This window comes from Lethenteron reissneri, chromosome 20 (genome assembly GCF_015708825.2).
Source record: "Lethenteron reissneri isolate LAM-NWPU_2019-01 chromosome 20, ASM1570882v1, whole genome shotgun sequence".
NCBI lineage: Eukaryota > Metazoa > Chordata > Hyperoartia > Petromyzontiformes > Petromyzontidae > Lethenteron > Lethenteron reissneri.
The window spans coordinates 723,505-747,278 of record NC_083798.1 but is presented as its reverse complement, the minus strand read 5'-3'; the positions used below and the strand labels follow the sequence as shown (position 1 = coordinate 747,278).

At 45.0% G+C, this 23,774-nt stretch overlaps 2 protein-coding genes across 2 annotated transcripts in view; one reads left to right on the top strand and one right to left on the bottom strand.

Annotated features, from left to right (window-relative positions):
• Positions 1 to 14,623, top strand: part of LOC133344541 (poly(rC)-binding protein 3-like) — a 24,103-nt gene extending 9,480 nt beyond the window's left edge. The window contains 6 exon segments of the mRNA XM_061554523.1: positions 2,692 to 2,733; positions 2,856 to 2,946; positions 3,050 to 3,102; positions 3,563 to 3,581; positions 3,584 to 3,731; positions 12,962 to 14,623. Coding sequence (XP_061410507.1) covers positions 2,692 to 2,733; positions 2,856 to 2,946; positions 3,050 to 3,102; positions 3,563 to 3,581; positions 3,584 to 3,731; positions 12,962 to 12,998 — 390 coding nt within the window. The 3' untranslated portion in view covers positions 12,999 to 14,623.
• SETD9 (SET domain containing 9) lies at positions 14,248 to 23,774 on the bottom strand. The gene is made up of 7 exons (XM_061554524.1): positions 23,295 to 23,774; positions 21,035 to 21,129; positions 19,862 to 20,008; positions 19,198 to 19,321; positions 16,824 to 16,939; positions 16,460 to 16,565; positions 14,248 to 16,261 (listed from the first exon to the last, which is right to left on the bottom strand). Exons 1-7 carry the CDS (start codon positions 23,360 to 23,362, stop codon positions 16,174 to 16,176), a joined length of 744 nt encoding a protein of 247 aa, XP_061410508.1. The 5' UTR covers positions 23,363 to 23,774; the 3' UTR covers positions 14,248 to 16,173.

The following is a 23,774-nucleotide window of genomic DNA, read 5'->3' as shown; positions in this document are numbered from 1 at the left end:
CCCTTCACCCGTCTAACAGGGAGACCCCACAATCTCTATCCCGGCTAGCCTATTCCCAGGTCCTCCACTACAGAGCTAGGGGAGGCTAGCGGACCCAGCTCTGGCCAAGCTGGGATTACGGCACCCTGAGTCCCCAGACCGGCTCTTACAAGAACATCGGCTCTGGGCTCTCGGGGCCACGCCACTGGCTTGCCCTGGTCGGTCCTTAGAAGGACGGCGATCCAGGGGAGTCCCAGGGGCTATCTAGCCGGTCTTCCTTCTTTGCTGGTTTAAGCTAAACACTGAACCCCCAGCCCACCGGCTCACCTGCCTTATATAGCAACTCCCCCACCGAGGGGTGGGGCCGTGGGGGATCACAGCGCCGTTTTAGCCCCCCAGGTTAAACGGTGCGGACGTGGATGTAAGCACCCTTCCGCGTGCGGGCATAACCACCCCTGGTGTGTTTGTTCGCCCTCCCGTAACACCTCTACACATGAACTAACTTCATCGCTCTATCTTCTCCTCAAGCATGTCCTCTTGGATCCATTTTATCCTTCATAGCTCATCGGATTCCTCCAGTGTAAATAAAGATACTGATTCCTTGGCTGCTACTGTTATTGGTGTCTATTGCCAATCATCATTTCTGGCGACATCTCTCTGCCAAATTACTTTCACTTAATCAGAATCAGAAAGGGTTTTATTCGCCATGAAAGTTCGCACAGACAAGGATTTTACTTTGGCCGGAAGGTGCATACATTCTACGTATAGGAATCTTAAATCTTAAATAAGTGGTTTACAAGTCTAACTATACTAAAGGTACAAGTCTAACTAATACTAAGGAGCTAAAGTATGTAAAAATTGAATAAAATATAATCTAAAATATACAATAGCTATAGTATACAATATAAAATCACAAAAATGCAAATAAGGTAACATAGTGCAAATATGGCAGGGTGTCATTGTGCAGATATTGTGTTAAACTCAGTTTGAGCGTTAAAGTCAGTTTGAGCCCCTGGCCTTGTTGAAGAGGACAGCAGCGGATGGGAAGAAACTGTGTTTGTGGCGTGAGGTTTTGGTCCTGATGGACCACAACCTTCTGCCGGAGGGGAGTAGCTGGAACAGAGTGACCAGGGTGGGAGGAGTCGGCCACAATCTTCCTCGCTCGCCTCAGGGTCCTCGAGGTGTACAGGTCCTCGAGGGTAGGCAGATTGCAGCCAATCACCTTCTCAGCAGTGCGAATGATACGCTGCAGTTTGCTCTTGTCCTTTGCAGTGGTAGCAGCGTACCAGATGGTGATGGAGGAGGTGAGGATGGACTCAATGATGGTTGTGTAGAAGTCCACCATCATTGTCTTTGGCAGGTCGAATTTCTTCAGCTGCCGTAGGAAGTACATCCTCTGTTGTTTTTCTCTTTATGAGGGAGCTGATGTTCAGTTCCCACTTGAGGTCCTGGGAGGGGATAGTGCCCAGGAAGCGGAAGGACTCCACAGTGTTGACTGGGGAGTCGTACAGGGTGATGGGGGTGAGTGGGGCTGTATTCTTCCTGAAGTTCACAACCATCTCTACTGTCTTAAAAGCATTAAGCTCTAAGTTGTTCTGGCTACACCAGGTCACCAGTTTGTCAGTTTCCCACCTATAGTCAGACTCATGCCCACCAGAGATGAGCCCAATGATGGTGGTGTCGTCCGCAAACTTCAAGAGTTTGACGGACGGGTGACTGGAGGTGCAGCTGTTGGTGTACAGGGAGAAGAGCAGAGGGGAAAGGATGCAGCCCTGAGGAGATCCGGTGCTGATGGACCGGGAGTCAGAGACTCGTGTTCCCAGCCTAACGCACTGCTTCCTGTCAGGTGGAGTCGGGCACGTTCAGCTGGGAGAGCTTGTCCTGAAGTAGGGCAGGGATGATGGTGTTGAAAGCAGAGCTGAAGTCCACAAACAGGATCCTGGCGTAGGTTGCTGGGGAGTCCAGGTGCTGTAGGGTGAAGTGGAGGGCCATGTTAACTGTGTCGTCCACAGACCTGTTGGCTCTGTAGGCAAACTGCAGGGGGTCCAGGAGAGGGTCTGTGATCGCTTTGAGATGTGCCAGCACCAGGCGCTCAAAAGACTTCATTACCACAGAGGTTAGGGCGACGGGTCTGTAATCATTAAGTCCTGGACTTAGCTTTTTGGGCACAGGGATGATGGTGGAGGACTTGAGACAGGCTGGTACATGGCATGTCTCCAGTGAGGTGTTGAAGATGTTGATGAACACCGGAGACAGCTGGTCAGCGTAGTGCTTGAGGGTCGCTGGAGAGACAGAGTCTGGCCCAGCTGCTTTGTAGTTTGGATGATGTTATTAACCTGCTATCTTCTCTAATCCACATGTGTTTCATTCTGTTTCTGCATGTAATTCCAATCATGCAACTCTTTATGCTTTTTTGCACACTTTGCAGGTTTTCTATATCTATTTAATTAATGACTGCTACTAATTCATCCATATGTCATACTGGCCCCTTGACTTTCCACAACTGTACATGTCCGACTGTCTTTGGGTGAACAACAGAGAATACTATACTCCCAATGTTTAGTTGAGCTTGAAGACAATGACTTTTTACTTGGCCCATGGTGTCATGTTTGGAATATGTCGACATTTTAACCAGCAAGTTGTGCCAAATCAAGTGTTTCTGAAATAGTATTTCTTGGAATTCATCATATGTTTTTGGTATCTTCTTTACAGGCCTACACAGTTCAAGGACAGTATGCTATCCCCAATCCAGATGTAAGTCAAGTTTAAAAGCAAATGTCTGGTCTAGTGACACCATTGCACCTTTGTAAGTTTTAGAGAATGCATACATGTGCTGTTACTCTGTAAAGTAATTATACTGGATGTGTCTGTTACAGCTGACAAAGCTGCACCAGTTGGCTATGCAGCACACTCCATACACTCCTATGACTCAGCAAACCCCAACGGGCTTCTCCCCGACTGCTGAGGGTACGTGACGTCCCGCTTTTGCTACGCTCCTCGTTACATTCTCGCGTTTCGCATAAAGTGTGCTGAATAACATTTTGACATTTGACCTGTTTTTATCATGCAGGTGTTGACTCGAATAGCCAAATCAGCACACACGAAATCAGCATTCCAAATGATGTAAGTAAAATGTTATCTATTCTACTTTAACTAATTATATTTGTCTCCCCCTGTTCCATCTCAGTATTGTGACTCCTTGGCCCTGCCAATGCCCCTGACCAACCAACGCTTTGGCCCAGATTGACCACTAACACCAGGGCAGATAGCATTTATATCCCTCATCCTGTGGGAAGACGATCATTTTAAATGCCGTTATATTTTTAGTTACATGTTTTGTAAAATTGTGCAGTAATTAAATATTGATTTGAAGCTTTACTCTTTGGTTCTTTCGGTAAAGTCACGTAGGCAGATCTATTATTTATTTCTCTATCTACGTGACTTTACCGAAAGAACCAAAGAGTATGTGCAGTAATTTACATTAAATATGTGTAAGTCAAGTAGATTTCCTGCTCGGAGTGGAGACTTCCTGTATGAACTGGCTCAATGGCTTGTTCTTAATTATGAATTACTTCTGTTGCAGTTAATTGGATGCATCATTGGAAACAAGGCTCAAAGATCAATGAGATTCGTCAAATGTCTGGTGCTCAGATTAAGATAGCCAATGCCATTGAGGGATCTACTGATCGGCAGGTCATCATTACGGGATCCTCAGCCAACATAAGTCTGGCTCAGTACCTCATTAATGCAAGGTAAGTTTGTATCATTGTTTTACAAATTAACATTGAATGTAGTTGATTAATAATCCCTTTGAAGTATGTGTTCTTAACCAATATGAAGGAGTGTAATTGAATGGAAATTCTTCACTATAATTGCAAAATTTAACTTGCCTGATTTAATCCACAATCGTCCTGTTATCTTCCTAGTATCACATGTAGAGATGTCCCCTGTTGTTTGATGGTTCCCTGTGATGTGCACGCCCCACTTCTCATTCAGCAGCTTGAGATAAGCCTGCAAGTTTTATGTTATGTAAATCCATATTGTACTGTACATTGTATTGTGCAGTGCAACCTGAAGCCAGACTTGGGTAAGCCAGACTTTGGGCCAATACAGAAAGGCTGCTGAAATCAATATACATTTCAATGACGAAATAAAAACATTCACCAAACCATGGGTAAAATCGCAAATTAAGTTATGTACAGTAGGACATATTGAAAATCTGTGCCAACGTTGTGTATTAAGTTTTATTTGCACTTAAAAGCATTATGAAGTTCAAGACGATATTCCTGACCATGAAATGCAATTGATGAGCATTTGTGTTCGAGAAATTCTAAAGCTAAATACTTGCACCACACTTACACAATCCAGTTTTCACAAACTATCTTCTGATGTTGCTGTAACTGATTGGCGAGATCGTGTCCTCTTGTCGGAATCCCCTTTTAACGTGTTTGTTGGTACTTGATGTCGTCTTCGTGGGTCTTTGTAATGACCTTAATGTAGTTACTTTAAATATTGTTTGAGGCCTTGGTTTCTGAAAACTTGGATAACTGCATATTTTTCTACTTAGTCTTTTCCCAAACCTTGTTAATAGTACCTATGTGGTCGATGGTAGAGAAACCTTTCCTAAATTCTGCTTGTTCCCATGTACATTTTTCTTTTTTTTAGTCGCCCACTTTATGCTGCTGGATTTCAGCACAGAATGCCATACCACTGAGCGGCATACCGCCTAACGTCATACCACCAGTTGGCATACTGCCATGCGTCATACCACTGAGTGTCATACCACTGACCAGAGTGCAACCATTTGGCACGTTGAGCACCATCTTGGTGCCACTGATGCTCTTGCTTGTTTTTTCACATCACCCTAACCCACGGCCCCTCCTGCATTTTCCCACAAGCCTCTTAATAATAGCTGTTAGTTTGATTTGGTGAGCAGGCCTGTGGCTAGGAGGCCTGTTGCTGCCCCCTTCCATCACACACCCTCTTGTTCATTCTTAGCTAAAGATTTTAAGATCATCCAGAAGGCTGCTGTTAAGCTCCTCAAGTGAAACGTCGGAGTGTTTTGTTACCCTAATTTTCAAACCTCCCAATGGACGAGCTGCAGTACATTTGAGGATTATCTTCCAGTTCAAGATTGTTGTTTTCATGCCCCTTACTACCTTGAACATTTTTTATGTAGTAATCATGCTCCATTTGCTCTGCACTTGTACCATTCTTTCTGCTGCTGCTTCATTTATTCTCACCTCATAATTTGCCTGTTAACTAGCACAACTCTCTATGGTACATGTCCCTCCATAGTCTCTTGTATATTTACAGTCCTTCCAGTTCTTACTCATTTTAATGCAAGTTGTCAATTTAAATAATGCAGTTTTGAAATTGCCAATTTTGATGAGACCGCATCCATTTTAGTAGGGTAGGTTAGGATGGTGATGAATACATCTTGTTGTTACCCGTGGTACACCATGGCAGAGGGAGTAGAGTCAAGGATGTCGTGGAATAAGGGAAAGTAATGGGAAAGGGAGGAAATGCTGGGATGGAAGTCCCCAAGACGGACAAAGAGTGCACGGCTCAGGATGAGCAGAGGGGGAGGAGGAATGACGAAGCCAATGCCAGGGATGGGAGGGTGAGGGGGAAGGATCAAGTGGAAGTGAGTTGGATGGAGCAGCCCCTGTTCTCACAGCGGGTGGGGAGAGGAGGGGCTCAGAATGGGCGTGGCCACACTTAAGTCACGTGATTTATGGGAGGCTTGAGCTGAATTAGATACATGGATGTAAAATGCACGTATTTAATAACAATCATCTGACCACTCGTTGAAGCTTCTACATCATTGATGGTGGGATGCTTGTTGAACATTTCCTCTCAAGCCTTTGCCACGCTACTGTAGGTATCGGCAAGAGTTTAATCTATATTTTTCGATTGTATTTGATATTGTATTTTATTTATGGCCATCCTGCAACGGTACAGATATTGTACAGTACAAGATCTTAGTTACAATCAAAGTTACATAGGTCACGATACAACAAGCCAGTGTCGGTATATGTTTGACACGTTACAGGAATATCGGAAACCGGTCGAAAATGTAAAAAATACAAAGCGTGAATACATTAACAGAGGAACTCCCATCGTGATTTATTTGTTTTCAGAGAGCATGTTTTCAACTAAAACAACGTGCTTTTTCTCAGAAAGATAGCTACTGAACCAGTCAATTGTATGCCCAAAGAGTTGGATAATTACACCTTGTCTTCATACTTATATACCAAATGTATGAATAGGAACACTAGGCAATATTACCTCATGTGTATAACTTAATATTTAGTCGGCCAAATCTGATAAATTACTGGCAAATTACTTGAAAGTGAATACCACATCGTGCCATCACCCCCTACTGGCAAACTGAGATGTCAATGTTCAGGCTGGGGCTGTGTCGACCTCGCGCCACACAGGAACCGCTGCCTGGTGGGAGGGGGGGGTCTTTTGACTCGACTGCAGCAGGGCATTGACATTGTTAAGATGAGATGTGGTGTAGGGTCGTGTTGAGTGTTGCTGAGGCATTTAAGCAAGCAGTATGTACATAAAAAATCCTCCATCTAGATGTGTTATTTTTATCTCTCAGTGGATGTGGATTCTTTTCAGTTACCAACAAGAGAAAAACAATGTAATACGTCTATTTCCAATTTGAGATGTATATGACTACTTAATAATTTGTACTTATTATTTGCGGTATTTAGGGTTTATTTTATATTGATAATAAATTATGTACTTGACATTCTATTTTTATTTTGCCCGCTTATACTGGATATGTCTTATGTTGTAATACATATAAACCTAAGTGCAGCAGTATTAGTCTTGTGATTTGAGCATTTTGCAAGTGCTTTTGTGCTTCTGCTGATACGTTTTGGCAAGGCAAACTGTACTTGCGTGTTTGCTACCTTTGTGATAATGGAGTACTGTGACACACGTGGTCCCGTGTTATTTACTCGATATCATGTCTTGTTTTTCCTGCAGCCTGGAATTGGCTATTCCTCCTCCTCCCATTGCCACCGCCCCTGTGTCCAGCCAACTGAACAGCGCCCTTCCTACCCCCAGCCCAGTGGAGTCTCTCCTTGCTGTCACCTCCATCCCACCCTCCACCCCTCTCTCTGCTGCTGCTACTCCCAGCTCCCCGCTGTTGCTGCCTGTAGCAGGCCTTGTAGACACACTTTCACTCCCAACGATTCAGCCCTGCCAGGCAGGAAGCGATCACGCCTCCAATGCAAGTGGGGAAGGTCAATCAAATAAGTTCCCTGCTAACATGAACATAAAAAGTGAACACCGCTATAAGCCTTATTAACGACTGCACAACCCTCATTTGACAGTGATGAGCATTAATTGGGATATAAGAGTTGTTTATTTGATACAAGGAATTATTCCTCGACAAGGACATGTGCATTGTAAACTACATGTGTTCGTAGCAGACTCGAATCGAGCCTTTTGTATTTTTGATACTGTAGGTAAATTCCCTTTTTCCCGGATGTTTGAATATATCAACAGTGGATACAAATGTGGAAGTTTAACATTTAAATATAACATTTAAATAAAATCATTTTATATTTAATGATGCTGCAGATGCTTTGCTTCCACTATTATAATGTTGTGATTATAGGAATGTGAAAAGAAAAGCTGTACAATCACTCATCTTGCATATTTTTACGTTAAATTACATGGTGCTTTGTTGGCAAGTAGAACACGTTTGATGTATTTGGAAACAAAAATTGTCACCATTATTGTGGAAATAATGTATAAGCAATCTTTAATATTAGGTAGTTTGTTTGAGATCATACAAGTCATATTTTAAAGTATCTTGCACTATGTGGTGGCCAATTGAAAAGTATCATCCGCTCAATCTTGTGTCGGCTAAAACAGCACCACCAACAATCAGGTCTTTATAAAATCTAACATGTTAGCAATGGGCAGAGCATATTCTCACCCATAGTTAATCTGGACATCTGTGAAAAAGAGCTTTATAGTTTATCGGATTCTTCCAGTATAAATAAATATTCTGATTATTTTTGAAAAAAAGGTCATTAATTATTTTAATGTGCTGGAGTTGCTTTACGTCTTAAGGAAAATACTGTATGGTAGTGGCATGTGTGTTGCATGTTTCATTGTAACCTTAAACCAAGACTTTCCTTTGGGTGTTGGTGATATGCTTAAACGTACATTTATTACTTACGTCTCGTACATAATCTTACCGGTACTGCATCTCAGTAATTTAAAGCACAACTAAACTCTGTTGTGCTTTTTTGCATGGCCACCCATATGGGAATTGGCAGCTGCATTTTCTTTGGTTGTTGTATAATGAGAAGATTAAAAATGTAAGACCACTGTTCTAGTATTCTGTTGTCTTAACATGAACCAGTATGCAAAGTTTAATTAATCTGTAATTTCATGTACCATGTCTGTGTAAATTCACAAATGGTTCATTCAGTACTTTAGGATTAACATAATTTGTACTCCCGTAAATAATATTAATTCATGCAACGTTTTAGGATGATTAAGCATGCATTTTTCACCATTGTCTTTTGACTATCGTCTTACCCAACGTATCAAGTTTTCAAAATTATTGTTGCACTTCAATAATAGACAATTGTGTTTGTGGAAAGCAATTCAACAGCACTTAACAGGATACAGCCTGCTGATGAGACTCACAGTTGATAACAGTCTGTTTGCTTACTTGGATAAAACATTACATATTCCTGCCAAGGCGTTCAACAATGTTGTCACCACGGATAAGCTACTCCGCTGAAACACGACAGCAGTGTAGTCCTGGACAGGAAGTGCTGTGGGTTATGCTTTCATGTCAGAATAACCCTTTGTAGGTCCTCATGAGAATATCCCTCTTGGAAACCCACCAGAAAACAATAGCTGTTGCACTTGGCAGTGTAATATTGTGACTCATTTGGGTTTTCCAGACTAACAGAATGCCAACAAACTGATAAAAGATACTATAAGTATGGGATACTATAATCCCCAGGACTGGCATGGGCTCAAATTGACCTTGCTTTCATGTGAACAATCAAAGACTATACATGCTTGTGGCCTGTTATTAAAGACAGGCTTCAGATTTAAATGTTCAAATCTTATTAACTCTTGAAATTTTCTAAAGTATTCAGAGTTTATGTTGAGACATCTGTAATATGACTGACAATCATCCTCAGAACCAAGATTCCTACACTACCCTGTCAGTTACCAAGTGTGAACAACTGGTCTTTTTATTTGAATAGGTTGAGAATTTTTTTCAATTATGTTGTGACAACGACTGAGAGCCACAAATCTGAACTGTTAAAGAAGTGTGACTCCTGACTGATATTTGAAACTTTGCGAATTTACATTCATGCTTTTTCCATGGCGTCAGTTATCTGGATTATAAAACCAAGAAATTACTATTTCATAACAAATTTAAAAAAATGTATATGCTATGAAGTGCCATTGCCCATTTATGTTTATATTCAAGACCACGATGTTATTAATTAATGTGTTGCATTCTTTTCAACAAAACATCTTAGTTTAATTTATATAGTGCCTTGATCAATGCGCTGAACAAAGAATTTGCTATTTGTACAGCAGAATAGTGTGATGAGATGAGTTGATGAGAAGGATGGTAGTACATGGTGGACAATGATGTGTGAAATAAGCAATGATGAAAGTGACGATGAGTGGTTACTGATGAGCGAGTGTGAATGGGTAAGGAAGTTGGGAAGAGGGATGGAGTCAGTGATGGGGAAAAGGAGGTGGGAAGAATGAAAAGTGGAGAGTGAAGCGGATTGTTTGGCGTGTAGGGCAACTTTTTCCAGTGTAAGGAGGCCAGAAGTCAGAGAAAACGGAATGGTGATTGGGCACAAAGAGGAAGGGGAACATGCAGAGACAGGTGGGATTGTGAACATCAGGCAGAGGGCGAGAAGGAGCGTAGAATGAGATGAGGGAAGCAAGTTACGTTGGGGCGAGATCATAGCCAGATTTGTAAACTAGGGTGAGGAATTTGAAAGGCACCGATAATGGATTGGAAGCCATTGTTGCTGGATGAGAAGTGAGGTGTGAGAGTGGTAGGGGAGATTGAAGATGATCCAGGCAGCGGCAGTTTGCATTTGCAAAGACTGAGCATGAGAGAGTTGCAGTAATCGAGTTGAGTGAAGATGAGGGAGTACTTTTTGTTGATCAGAGGGGGCCGACTTTAAAAATGTTGAAGAGGTGAAAGTGACAGGAATGGGTCGTGGCAGATATGTGGTCAGAGAGAGAGAGAGGAGTCAAAGATGATGCCAAGATTATGGGCAGATGAGCCGAGGGTAAAATAGAAAGGGGAGAAATATAGGGCAGAGAGGAGGGGAATGTGAAGCAGGGAAGAAAATAATTTGGGTTTTGGAAGGATTGATAGGAAGAAAGTCCTGGGACATCCAAGATTGGATGGCGATCAGGCAGCTGGAAATGTGAGAAGCAAGGTCAGCCATGAAAGAGGAGAAGAAGAAGAAGAACATTTGAGTGTCGTCGGCAAAGAAATGATGAGGAAGGTTGAACAATGAGATGAGGGATTCGAGAGGAGAGATGTCGAGAGAAAGAAGTAGGTGACAACCTTGGGGACAGTGACAGGGGATGGGGGAGAAGTGACGTGGTTGGATGAGACTGCTGAGGTGCTTGAGGAGCGATAAGACTGAAACCAGGAAAGAGGGATACCTGAGATTCCGAGAGAGGAAAGGGTCGAGTAGGATGGTCAACTGCATTTAAGGTTGCAGTAAGGTCGATTCGAATGAAAACGAAGAAAGACCGGCGTGCACAGAGTTCGACAAATATTTCTGTACTGCGAGTAGGGCTGTTTCAGTGGAATTGAAGGGACGGAACCCGGATTGGAATTGTGGGTAATAAAGAGTGAGAGAAAATGTACTGATTGAGGCATGAGCGGATCAGGCGTTCAAGTAGTTAAAGAAGAAAGGGAGAAGATAAGGGAGGAATTGAATAGGCAAACAAGGTAGGGGAGAATCAGAGGGAGGAGATGGGGTATGAAGGAGGAGATAAGAAGGTCAAGTGGATAGGAAGTAGGGTGGAGATGTTGAAGTAAAGGATGAGAAAGTAAAGTCGGATTGAGGTGCATGTGTGGAAAAAGATTGACCGTGAGAAATGGAGAAGGAAAGGAGGTACAGATGGAGTCTATTTTAGATGTCAAAAAGTTAGCAAAATCTTTGGTAGAAGGGACAAGATAGAGATAACTGGAGGAGAGTTGTGGAGGAGATTGTTGGGAGTTGAAAAGAGTTGACGGGGATGAGGGGCAACAGAGGAGATGAGGGCCAGAAAATAATCTTTGCTTTGTCCAAGTCGGATAAGAAGTGGAATGACATGAAGTCAGGTTGTTGGTTGAGGGAGACGATTTGTGAAACCTTTTCAGCTTTGTGCAAGAGGGATTCGTTTTGACTGGAGGAGGGGATTGATCCAGAGTTGAGGCTTGCGTGAAGGGGACCGAACGCGAAGGGGGGGAGCCAGGGAGTTGAGGAAGGAGTGCATTAGAGAGGGTAGTGGATGCTGAATTAGGATGAAGGAAGCTGAAATCAGATATAGCAGGTAGGAGAGAGGAAATGCTGGAGATTAAATAACTTGTTGAGAGGTAGAGTGGAGATTGACGGAGGATTGGATGGGCAGGGGGATAGGGGTGGAGAGAGTTGGTGAGGGAAAGGAAGGGGGGATCAGGGGGGGGATGCTTAAAAACGGAGGTGAAAATGAGGCCAAGAATATTACCAGAGGAATGAGTCGTGGAAGGAGTGACAAAGAGAAAGGGGATGGAAGCAATAGAGGGAGTGCTGAGATTAAGATTAAAATCACTCATGAGCATTGACTTAAGAATTTGGATTTTTTTTCATGAGATATTGGGACATCAATTATGTGAATATGAACCAACATGACGTTTTTTTTACTAAAAATAAATCAGCAAATAAATATAATTGATATTTCAAATGTACGTTTTTGCATAAACAACTCACAAATTACGCGTACATTTGAGCAAAATAGTAAAATGACTCAACAGTGCAATGTACGCATTTACATCAGGTAACAATTGTCATGACTGAAAACTGTACACTGATTTTAAATAAGAAATCACTTTATTAAAATGTGCACATTTCGTCCAATATTCATCTTCATTGTAATACCCTGCAGTAACAAAATGACAGATTTGGAAAATTCTGATATAAATGCAACTCCGATTTTTCTGTCAATTATACTAGAGGTGCTTCATGCACACAGCTATTTGATTTCTGGACATGTTTGACACCAGGGCAATACAAATTTTGTAAAGGGAAGTACAACTTTGCTTAATAACCTGATCACAATCTGCAGATGACGGATTTCCAAACACGTTCAAACTGACCATTTGAAAAGCATGGTTACGTTTTTGTAGTCATTGGTGATAGAGCTGTTTATATAATAGCACAATATTCGCCTTCAGTCTATGTTCATGTTTCTCTAGCTCACTTTTACTTTGGTGTTTAATAGGAAATGTTTTTGACCTTGATTATTTTTGTTGCTCTGCTCTAATTTCCGGATGTTTGGCTCTGATATATATTTGTCATTGTTGTACTTTTGTTTATTACATAATTTTGGTGACCCTTGTCATATGCAAATGGTCTCTTGAGTTCTTACTTGATGAAACAGGATACATTAAAACAACTAAAACCATCCTAGCCTGCAATGCACTTATGTTTTGAAGAACTGTATAATCACTTTTTCCAGCTTGGACATTGTGTCAAGTTTAGACTTAACTTTCGTGACTGCAAGAATTAATATTGTTGGTTCCTTTTCTTTCCACCTGAAGAAGACCGCTTGTGTTGTGATCGAAACGTCGTGGGTTTTTTGCTTTTTTACATTTTTGGTTTTCTATCTACGTGACTTTACCGAAAGAACCAAGACTATGAATTGTGTCAAGTGTGTTGCCTGAAGTGTCTGCTCTGAATTATTGTTGCAGGCTAACGTCCGAGGTGTCTGGCATGGGGAATGTGTGAGAGAGACTCCCCCCACACTGAGGGCTCCGCAGCTGCTGTCCATGGCCCGGGGCCCCTCCCTGACCGTCCTACACCTCGTCCTCGGTTCTCCAGCAAATAGATGTGTTTGTGTGGTTATGTACCAACAGACCTAGCTTTTCTTAATGTTTTTTTGTATACCAGCATTTGATTTTGTGATCAGAATGCTAAATATATAAGCATATATATGTAGTGGAATTATTTGATTTAAAACTAGAAAACAAATAAAAAACATAAAATGAACACTATAAAGTGGCAGTGGTGCAGGATTTAAGATGTGTTGTGTATTTTAAAGGTCTAGTTTATTCGTTTGCCATGAAGTGATGGCATCGGTTTTTTTAAAGTTGCCTGTGGTGACTGGGCTCAATGTGTGTACATTCGATTTTCTCTTCACTCGGGCGATGTAGGAAACGGTCACAACAAGTGGGAGTTCCTCCCAGTTGATCCCAACTCCCTGCAGATGGGTGGCCAAATGGCAAAGGCAGATGTGGCAGCAGCAGCAGCAGCAGAGGTGTATGGCTCTGGCTGATTTGTAATGGTACTGTGGGAAATACTTTTCTACTGTGCCAGTAGCTAGAAGATACACTGGTAGGCATCGAATATTACTTTTGGAATATCCTGGCAAATGCCTCAATTAGCTCATTTGCCAGATCCAAAAATCAAAGTCGAATTGTAATGTGAATTTACTTCATGAACTGACCAATCCAGCCCACACCTCCAGCACATATCTTCCACCACACCCTGCTACAATCGCCACACGACCACTCCTCACCACACACCCTGCCAATCAACCAAATCACCCTGCCCCTTCCCCTTCAGTTGCCTGATGTCTCTATGCGTTCTATGTATGTATTCTCTCCGTCTCTATGTCCATCCCTTTACCCGTGTGTGTACCTATGGCTGTGTATCTGTCTATCTGCCTGCCCTCTGTGCCTCTGTGTGTGTGTCTATATGTTTGTTTGCCTTCATCACTTCTCTGTCCCTGTGTGAAGACACTCGTGTACACTCTCCCGTGCCATGATCCGGGCAGGTTTGCTCCTCGCACAGCTCCACCTCTGCACCCCCCCCACATCTGCCCCCCCCCCCACTCCATTTACCCTTCCCCACACTTCGTTCCATAAGTAGAATGGGGGTAGTCACGAGACGATCATTGCTCAAAACCATGAACATTTGGTGTCGCATTTCTCTCAGTTTCTCGCCAACCGCTTCGGAACAGTGAAGCACATCTGAGTGCATCTCATTTAAAGTGTATATTGTATGTAATGACATCTTCTCGGTGACTGATGGATCACCCACCGTCTTGTGCATGCATCAGTTTGTAGAACGTGCAATATACAGCCTGTGAGGCCTACTTCTGGTTTCAAATGCAAGACAAGAGTGGTAAAGAAAAACTACAATTAAATTCCCGATTTTTCCATGCATAAAGGTTACAACAAGTCCCGCACCGATTATTGTTGTTGGCTATGTACAGTGCGAAAGAAGTTCAGCATACATACAAGTGAAATGTTGAGGGACGGACATTGCACGTCTCTTCACAACTAGATTTTATTTAATTTCCGGAGTGTAACCCACTTGCAAACTTCTACCCAATACATCTTATATTCGTATTTGTTGGCTGTTCCATTATTTACTGTTGATGTATACTTTCTGCCATTTCTGCAACTTACTGGATGTATCCTTCATCCTGGTATTCTCTGGCAATGTTGCGTCCCTGCTGGTTGTCTGCTACCTGGTCGACTGCTCCGCTGTTGGTATAAATAGTTTGCGACTGCTTGTGCTGTGGATTTCCCATGGCTGCATAACTGTAGTGCCCATGCGCCGACCTCTGGGAGTGGCCTCTGTCTGCGCTGCTCCAACTCTTAGCTTATGGGCTAATTAATGGTCTGCAGTTGGGTTTCTGCACACACGAGGGGCTGGACAGCAAAGGAAATTGGCGCTGTTCTAGCAGCCAAACATTCAAGAAACATCATATGGCATGCATGCCATTGGGCCACATACAAAGTGCACAACTTGGAATGACTGCAATATGGTCAGGGGAGTGGATGCAGGATGCTAATTGTACAGGACAGCCTACCTGCTGTATAACAGATGCAGGCTACCATAATTGTTAATTCAAAAGTGATGCTGATCTTTTTCCAAGACCACTTAAATTACACGATGCAGGTTATTGTTGTGATTTTTACCCAGGAAACCCCGAGTCTCATGACTCCTTCATGAGGGTCCTGACAAGTGTTCACAGCAGAGGCAATGATTGCTATGTATATTTCCAACCAAGTAGTTTGCGTGTCATTTTTCACATTGTTGAATATGGACAATGATGCTCGTACACAATGGCCTATTCTTGTGAATGACCTCCAAGGATCTTCAACGCCAACTGAAGCAGGCTGCTCGTATGTTTACAGTACCACTGGGCCATTTCACCACCCAAGCTTACCAGGCTTACAAATCCTCGTGGATGCAAACTTAAATGGATACATTATGGACGAACTCTTATTATACCCTTCTACGTGTGCAACACGCATGTGTAATAATTTTAAATGTATGGGATTGCATCCCCCAAATCAGGGTGGATATGTGGCATTTCCTAACAAAATGTGTAGGCTTCAGTGGCTCGTGTGAAGTAATTCAAAACACAAGTTTACATCAGAAAAGTAAAAATTGTATTGCAAATGCCATGGACTTTCAAACTTGGCGACATGCATGTTTCAGGGGTACATTGTCCCTTAAAAATGAGTTTAAATTAATGTAGTTCATGAGGTTCCTTGAACTTTTAAGTATGGCAACACAAATTAACATGCACAATTTTATGGCTGTTTTGAACAAATATATTTCAGGGACTCGTGCTCTTTAGCTCGCGAGAGAGCGTTTGTGTTGATGCAGGAACAGTCCATGGCCAGCAATGGTGGAGCAAGAGAAAGCATCTGGATTCTAATCTTACAGCCCACTCGTATCTTTGTCCCATTGTCTTCTCTTCCGCTGGTGCAGTCAAGTGTTGAGCCGCAGTTATTCATTTACTCGTCTTTTTAAGGGTAGTTTAATACCCGCAGCCCTGAAGGAAATGTGGCTCCCCTTCCCTTACCACTTTCCAAGATTAAGCCTTGGAGGACGCTGATGTGGGAAGTTGTGAGATAAACGACCTGAGCATCACTGTGGGTATTCACTGAACTAGGGTGTAGTAGTTGGAGAAAAGTTCTTCTCCGGAAAGGATCTTTCGTAGGGACACCAATACTACACAACGCAGAGGCCTGTTAAAAAAACAACAGGACAAGCACATGTAAGAGTTTGCAAACTACACACACGAGTTACCGGCCTTGATGGCTCGCAATACGGGTGTAAAGGTCCAATAGACAGCAGCCGTACACTTGTTAATCGTCATGCACGTGTTGCCCAGCAATTAGCGACGTGTACTCACTCACTGGCACGTGTGGTCATTAGGCATTTACCTCTCGATGTCGTGGCTGTAGGGCACGTTGGGAAGGAACCGGCGCAGGTTCAAGGGAAATGCTGGAGGCACATCAAACTCCTGGTAGCACACATTCGCTTCCTTTTCTGCCAGATGTGAACAAAAACACCCACAAATCTGCTTTTAAAATTAAAGTCCAGTGACACAATGGGAGAGGTGTGACAGCACAGATAAGACAGGCAGCACATATAAGACTGGCAGTGCAAGAGGTCTGAGTGGATGTGGCCTTGCCTCCCCATCATGTAGAGGCAAGACGTATAGTTTACTTGCTAAATTGCTGTTCTAAATAAAACCAAGTACAGTACGTGGTTGGTGAACTGTATGGGGGCACTTGCAATAGATACCATTTGAGCAGTTGTTGATGTACTGGCCAATGCTGAGTGGATTTATGGGCTGGGGAGTGAGCCACGTGACATCACTCAGGGCGTGTGGCCCCAGCCTGTCCCGCCCACTACAAGACCTACACACACAGCACCACACACACACACCCAGCATTGCAAAGACACGTACAAAGATCCCCCATATAGTCTACACATGTCGTTAGGGGAAGTGCTGTTAGCGAGGTCCCAGCATTACACAATGATCCCCCTATAACCTGAATTACTGTTGGGGCAATTTGTGTTCGTGAGCAGTTATGAAAGAAGGCCAGCACGGCATAGTTGGGACAAGTATGGCCAGCACCACACCTGTCGACCTCGGAGAGGTCCAGGATTGGTTCAGCTTATCGTCACTGGTGTTGGCAGTGAGCAGCAATTGAACTCAGGTCGCCAGGTTTGTAACCATGTGCGCTCACCGCTCCACTTCTCGTTACACAGCACCACACGGCCACAGACACAACAGTACCCAATGATAATTTATGAAACCAATATATTGTTGAATCTTGATTTGAAGCTTTCGTGACTGTTCTTTCGGTGAAGTCATGTAGATAGAAAAATAAATAGTAGATCACGACGTTTAGATCGCAATACAAGCGATCGTCTTCAGGTGAAAAAAATAACCCGTAAAAACAAAGTTTTTCACTATAAATCCTTTATATGCGCGGCTAGAGTCCTCTCGTCATCTGGCTTGAGATGGCTGCCCCTATGGGTCAGATGATTGCCTGCCACCATTAAGCAATTGGTAATTAAATATAATTTTTTTTCTCCTAAAAAGTGTAAAGTTATGGAAACATTTTTCACGAAAATAAATTGTCACGCACAACGAGTCTGTGTGCAAAATGTCAGCTCGATTGGATCACGGGAAGTGGGTTAAAAAACGACCGAAAGATTTGCACGGTCGTAAGTGCGCAAGCAAGTGAACTTAATATAAAGGATTTAAAAATACCGCAGGCGGACTGCTGAGACAAGAAGAAATGTAGCGAGAGAGCTGCTGCAGACAAAGGTTATACTGGTAGGAACCTCCTGGTTACGCCAGCCCACGGGATTATTGTGTCCGTCCGTCGTCCATCCAAAAATGGGAGGGGTGGGGCTGGGTGGAGAGGGGAGGGTGGGGAGGGGCTGGGTGGGGAGGGTGGTGCTGGTCACCCCATGGTGCCCTTATAAAACTCAACGTTTAACCTACTCACGCCGGCTTGTGCCCGCCCTCACAGTCGGGCATATTTGCAGAATACACTGCGCCGCCGTTGACCCTGGCCATTGACCGAACAACCCAACGTTCCTACCAGCTCCCTCTGCAGGAATGTGTTTTACGTTTGAGATGGGTACAACCCAAGGGTAAGTGGGCGGGGCTAGAGATGGAATTTGCGAGTAAATGTAAGATCGCAGAGCGAGGCATACCTCGGCTAAGCAGAGGGGGGAGGGGGTTGGGGGTGAAATTCAGAGGGAACAAGGTGAGAGAGGAGAAAAAAAAGTTCACACTTAAAAATGTCACGCAACTCGGAGAGTCGGCCTGAAGACGAGTGCTTGTGTTGCGATCGAAACGTCGTGATCTATTATTTATTTTTCTATCTACGTGACTTTAACGAAAGAACCAAAGAGTATGAATTCCTGAGTCACGGAAGCTTCAAGTCAAGATTGATCCGCCTCTACGTGGAGGTTTTCCACACAACTCAGACGTGACTTCAACCGAGAAGATGGATGCAAATTTATCAATCTTTGGAAAGACGTTGATCAACCAGGTAAAGTGTTAACTGTTGTGTTGGCGACTCTCTGAGTTGCATTACATTTCTAAGTTTGCTAAGTTTGATCTGGTTTTTTTTCTCTCGCCCTGTTCTTCTTTGAATGTCACCCCCCACCCTATCGCCGGTTACGACAGCCCCTCCCCTCTCTCCCCCCTCTGATTAGCTGAGGTTTGCCTCGCTCTGCGATTTTACATTTACTTGCAAATTCCATCTCTAGCCCCGCCCAATTACTCTTGGGTTGTACCCACCTCAAACGTATACAGTAAAACCTTTGACTGCAGCAGCTCTCTCGCTACATTTCTTCCTGCCTCAGCAGTCCCCCTGCTGTATTTTTTCACTTGAAGACGATTGCATGTGTTGCGATCGAAACGTCGTGATCTATTATTTATTTTCTCTCTACATGACTTTACCGAAAGAACCAAAGAGTATAATATATTGTTGGTTATGGTGAGCTTCACATGACCCGTATTTAATAGTGGTAAGTGCACCACCCCTCGTGAGAGGGTGGCACTTTGTAGGCCCGTGTAGCACTGTGAATTGGCGCCATGGAACTTAATCCCAGGATTAGCCACGCGCTGGTGCACGGGCCAGCTGGACACCTGTAGACGATCCGGGAGAGGCCGCGGTCACGGCCATCCACCAGCACGCCGTCCAGGCAGCAGAACATAAATGGGTTGCCCAGCGATTGGAACAGCACCGGCTCAAACTTCTGATACACTGTGCCTGTCATGCACAGGGACAATTTTCACATCATTTGGCCGCAATAATATGGGATTTTTCAACCAAATGAAATTATACTGATAAACAAACATAATTATAAATTACTTTTGTAGCTATTCATTTGGGATATATATCCTACCTTAAGTTGTTAGCGAATATGGAAGTGAACAGGTCGAAATGGTTTTGAAATCCCACTGAAGAAGTGGTCAAGTGACATACATAACATGGGAAGTGTAATGATGAATATTCAAAGTTGTTAAATTATTATGAAAATTTTTATTCATTGAATGTGGTAAGTTACGTTTATTTTCGTGTAACCATCTCAGAACTCAAAATTAGACAACGCACATCAATGAAGCAACAAATTAATACAAAAACAACCAAGTAGAAAGTAGAGCAAATGCACCCACATTGCAGAATACATTTAAAACAGCACGCAAACAAAACATTTATTTAAACAATTTCAGCAACGAAAGCTGGCTCGGACAAAAAACGTAAAGATTATAGTGAAATGTAAAAGTTGTTGCGTCAATGCCCTTGCACCTGGGTAGAGGCAGACGAGCGCGTGGGCGGGGACGGCGCCTCTCGTGACGAACACTCCGGCACCCGCTCCGGGAACGGAGCTCGCAGCGCGCTCCACGGCAAAGCCCAGAGAGGCGCGCATCACGTCCACGGGCCGCCCCGCTTCCCCTGACGACACAGAGTGCCCACGCCACTTTACTCTCTCCTCACGGCACGCAGTGCTCAACATCATTCACGACAATTCCAAATAAATTGAATAAAAACTGAAACGTAAGCCAAGAAGCATGGGGCGCTGCATTTGGGTATTATATTTGTCCCAAAAACACTCCATCTTTTTTCCCTCGTTTGGATCTCAATCCGATAGCAATATTCACTGTAGTGCGAATAACTAAAAGTCAAAGTAAACCCCTTAGTCAATCCACTGCTTTATGAAAGCCTCCTACACACGTTTCGGTCATGGGCGTTGCTTGACAATACTTTACCACGGAGGCTCTCTCTCCAGCAACTCGCGCAAACAAGGGGTATGATTACGACAATTGTATGAAACTGAGTACCGTAAATTACGACTATAATGAGACAAGAAATGTCTGTGTGTAACGCGCGTGACGTCACTCCACATGCCCCTCCCCCCCCCCGTCATTAATATTCACGAGCGGGTGCATTTTTACACTCGTGCAGGTCGATCGGAATTTTTTTCGCAAATTCGCTTTAAGTTTGACGTTTCTTTATTGAAAGTGAATCTAATAAATAATTCTACGCAGCAACAACATGGATTTGGTGTCTTTATTTATTTCTTCAGCACTTGAGACAAAAGGTAAGTCTAATTTATGCTTCTACATTATGGTAAAACAGACATTTCTCGGTGATTTTCCAGATATTGTATTGCAATCCAATTTATTTCAACCCCAGCGACCGAAAGCAGAAAAGAATAAAGTATCAAAACAGTGAATTTGAACAAATTGAAGTATATCTAGTGCTTTTATGACAGTTTTGGGCAAGAATCACTGCCATTAATACATTGCGACAACGAAATGCGGTGAAGTGTTTGATGACACACTTTCGTGCAAGATTCACTGCCATTAAATGTATACAATATACAATTATACTCCGGACAATGTTTTCGTAAATATTACAGCTTCCGTCCGAGGACGGGCAAACAAGCTAGTAAAGGAATATTCCGAGCTATGCACGTACTATTCAGGGCCTGGAGAAGTGATAGCAGCTGTGCTGCCACCTCGCCATGGCCCAGCTGCTCCCCGTCACCTCGTGCACACACCACACGCAGCGTCCTGTTCTCTCTCACACACACACACACGTGTTCACTAAAGAGCAAGGGTGCATTGTCGATTTGTAATTACAATTTGGGTAAGATCGTATCAGTAAAATGTGTCGTAAACCCTCCTCCAGCCGACCCAGTCACTAGATAAAGTTGTCACGTGAGTCGAACGTGCCCAGTGTGCGACTGCTCCAGCAGCACGGCCGGTGTGTGGAGCGGTCCGCACGCACCTGACAACTGGTCGCGACATTTCGCTGGTAGTTACAGGCAGCATCGATGATCAATTATGATTGATATCGGCCGCGAAAGCCTACGTGTTACATTTAGGATTCCGTTTTAGCATGAACTAAGTATGATGCGTCGTTGTGGAGAATAAAAGTAACAATTAAGGAATGGACAATATGCCTCCCCATTATTTGTCTCTCCCCATGAAAATGAAGTGTTGCTTGTATTACACAAATGATTCTGACAATATGCACTCCCAGAAGGCCGTGTGGATGATGAGATGTGTAAAACACACAAATATAAGGAAGCGTATCATATGTGCATGTATCTGTAGTATGTCTATTTGCAACAAGCGCTGTGAATGAACACGCGCGTCCCCCGCTTGCGCTGTGTGGGCCACCGGTAGACGCGGAACTCGGGCAGATCCTGCAACTTGAGAGTTTAAATTCACTTTCTCGTCAGTGCACTGAGGTCCGCGAACACGCTTCTGGGGCTGACGGGGCCCGCCAGGGAGGTTGGGACCTCTGCAGTCGACGGCGCTGGGACCAGGAGCCAAACGTGATCCCGGATGCGGCGCTTGTTCACAAGCGGTGGGAACACGTCGGGTCAAACCCGCGTCGTGGAGGACGTGGGGGTGGTGGCTCTGTCGGCCTGACGTGGCCTGTAGTCCAGCACCGAGGAGGCAGCAGCAGCAGCAGCAGCGAGGGTTGCTGGATCGCACTCAGATGTTGTCAAGCGCCCTTCCCGTGGCCGTCAAAGGAGCCATCACTCCTGACTCGCCACGAGGTGGCATACAGCCACAATGTGGACAGAGCTGGACACCTATTCGGTCTGCATGGGACCCGGTGTTGCCCCCCTCTCACGTGTGGGGTTTCCTCCCACATCTTAACACTCTTTAATTGGCTACACAACCTTGATATGGTGATGCCCGCAGAGCCCGGCCACACGTCGGCACAGGCTCCACCACCGCCGCCGCATGTCGCCTGTCTGCTCGTCTATGGCCCCTCCCGGCGCGAGTGAGCGGAGGCGGCGCGTTCCGAGTTGCCTGAAGATGATGAAGGTGATGAAGATGATGAAGATGATGACGATGATGAAGATGATGAAGGTGATGAAGGTGATGAAGATGATGAAGGTGATGAAGGTGATGAAGGTGCACTGCGAGCACGAGACCCATGGGGGTGCTCAGGTGCGGGTCAAGGGGCAATGAGAGCCGTGCCAGTGGCCCAGAAGGCGATGGCGCGGACTGGTGATCTCGACACGGTGATGATGGTGGTGATGGTGATGCCACAGCACACACTGCATCGCCTGGGGAATAAGATATCGCTTGGAATGGGGTCTCTATTAACTTGGACGGAGACACCCAATAAAGAGATACATTACGAGTCCGTGACGTTGAAGAGGAGTTATTAATAAACTCGGGACGATGTATTTTAAACGTGACGTCACGGTGCAAATCCTGAATCCCGCAGCTGACGACGACTTGGCTCGCGGTCACGATGAGGAGGAGGAGGAGGCGACCTACGGCCGCGTTAGCCGCAAGTCCAGTCGTGTTGCAGCCTCGCACGTGGCAGGGTGACAGCCTCGCACGTGGCAGGGTGACAGCCTCGCACGTGGCAGGGAGACAGCCTCGCACGTGGCAGGGTGACAGCCTCGCACGTGGCAGGGTGACAGCCTCGCACGTGGCAGGGTGACAGCCTCGCACGTGGCAGGGTGACAGCCTCGCACGTGGCAGGGTGACAGCCTCGCACGTGGCAGGGTGACAGCCTCGCACGTGGCAGGGTGACAGCCTCGCACGTGGCAGGGTGACAGCCTCGCACGTGGCAGGGTGACAGCCTCGCACGTGGCAGGGTGACAGCCTCGCACGTGGCAGGGTGACAGCCTCGCACGTGGCAGGGTGACAGCCTCGCACGTGGCAGGGAGGCAGCCATGGCGCTGTGTGCTTGCGGCACTCGCCTCTGGTTTTTGAGAATATTGAGCCACATCCAAGGCACGAATCGGTACTTGTAGCTGCCCCACTTCATGGCGAGGGCGGCCCAGAGCGCACGGGCAGCGAGGACTCGTGACGACGCGGGGTGCTGAGAGGCTGAGGGTGGTGCTGTGTGGTGCTGTGTGAGGCTGTGAGGCTGAGGGTGGTGCTGTGTGAGGCTGTGAAGCTGTGAGGCTGAGGGTGGTGCTGTGTGGTGCTGTGAGGCTGAGGGTGGTGCTGTGTGAGGCTGAGAGGCTGAGGGTGGTGCTGTGTGAGGCTGAGAGGCTGAGGGTGGTGCTGTGTGAGGCTGAGAGGCTGAGGGTGGTGCTGTGTGAGGCTGAGAGGCTGAGGGTGGTGCTGTGTGAGGCTGTGAGGCTGAGGGTGGTGCTGTGTGAGGCTGTGAGGCTGAGGGTGGTGCTGTGTGAGGCTGTGAGGCTGAGGGTGGTGCTGTGTGAGGCTGTGAGGCT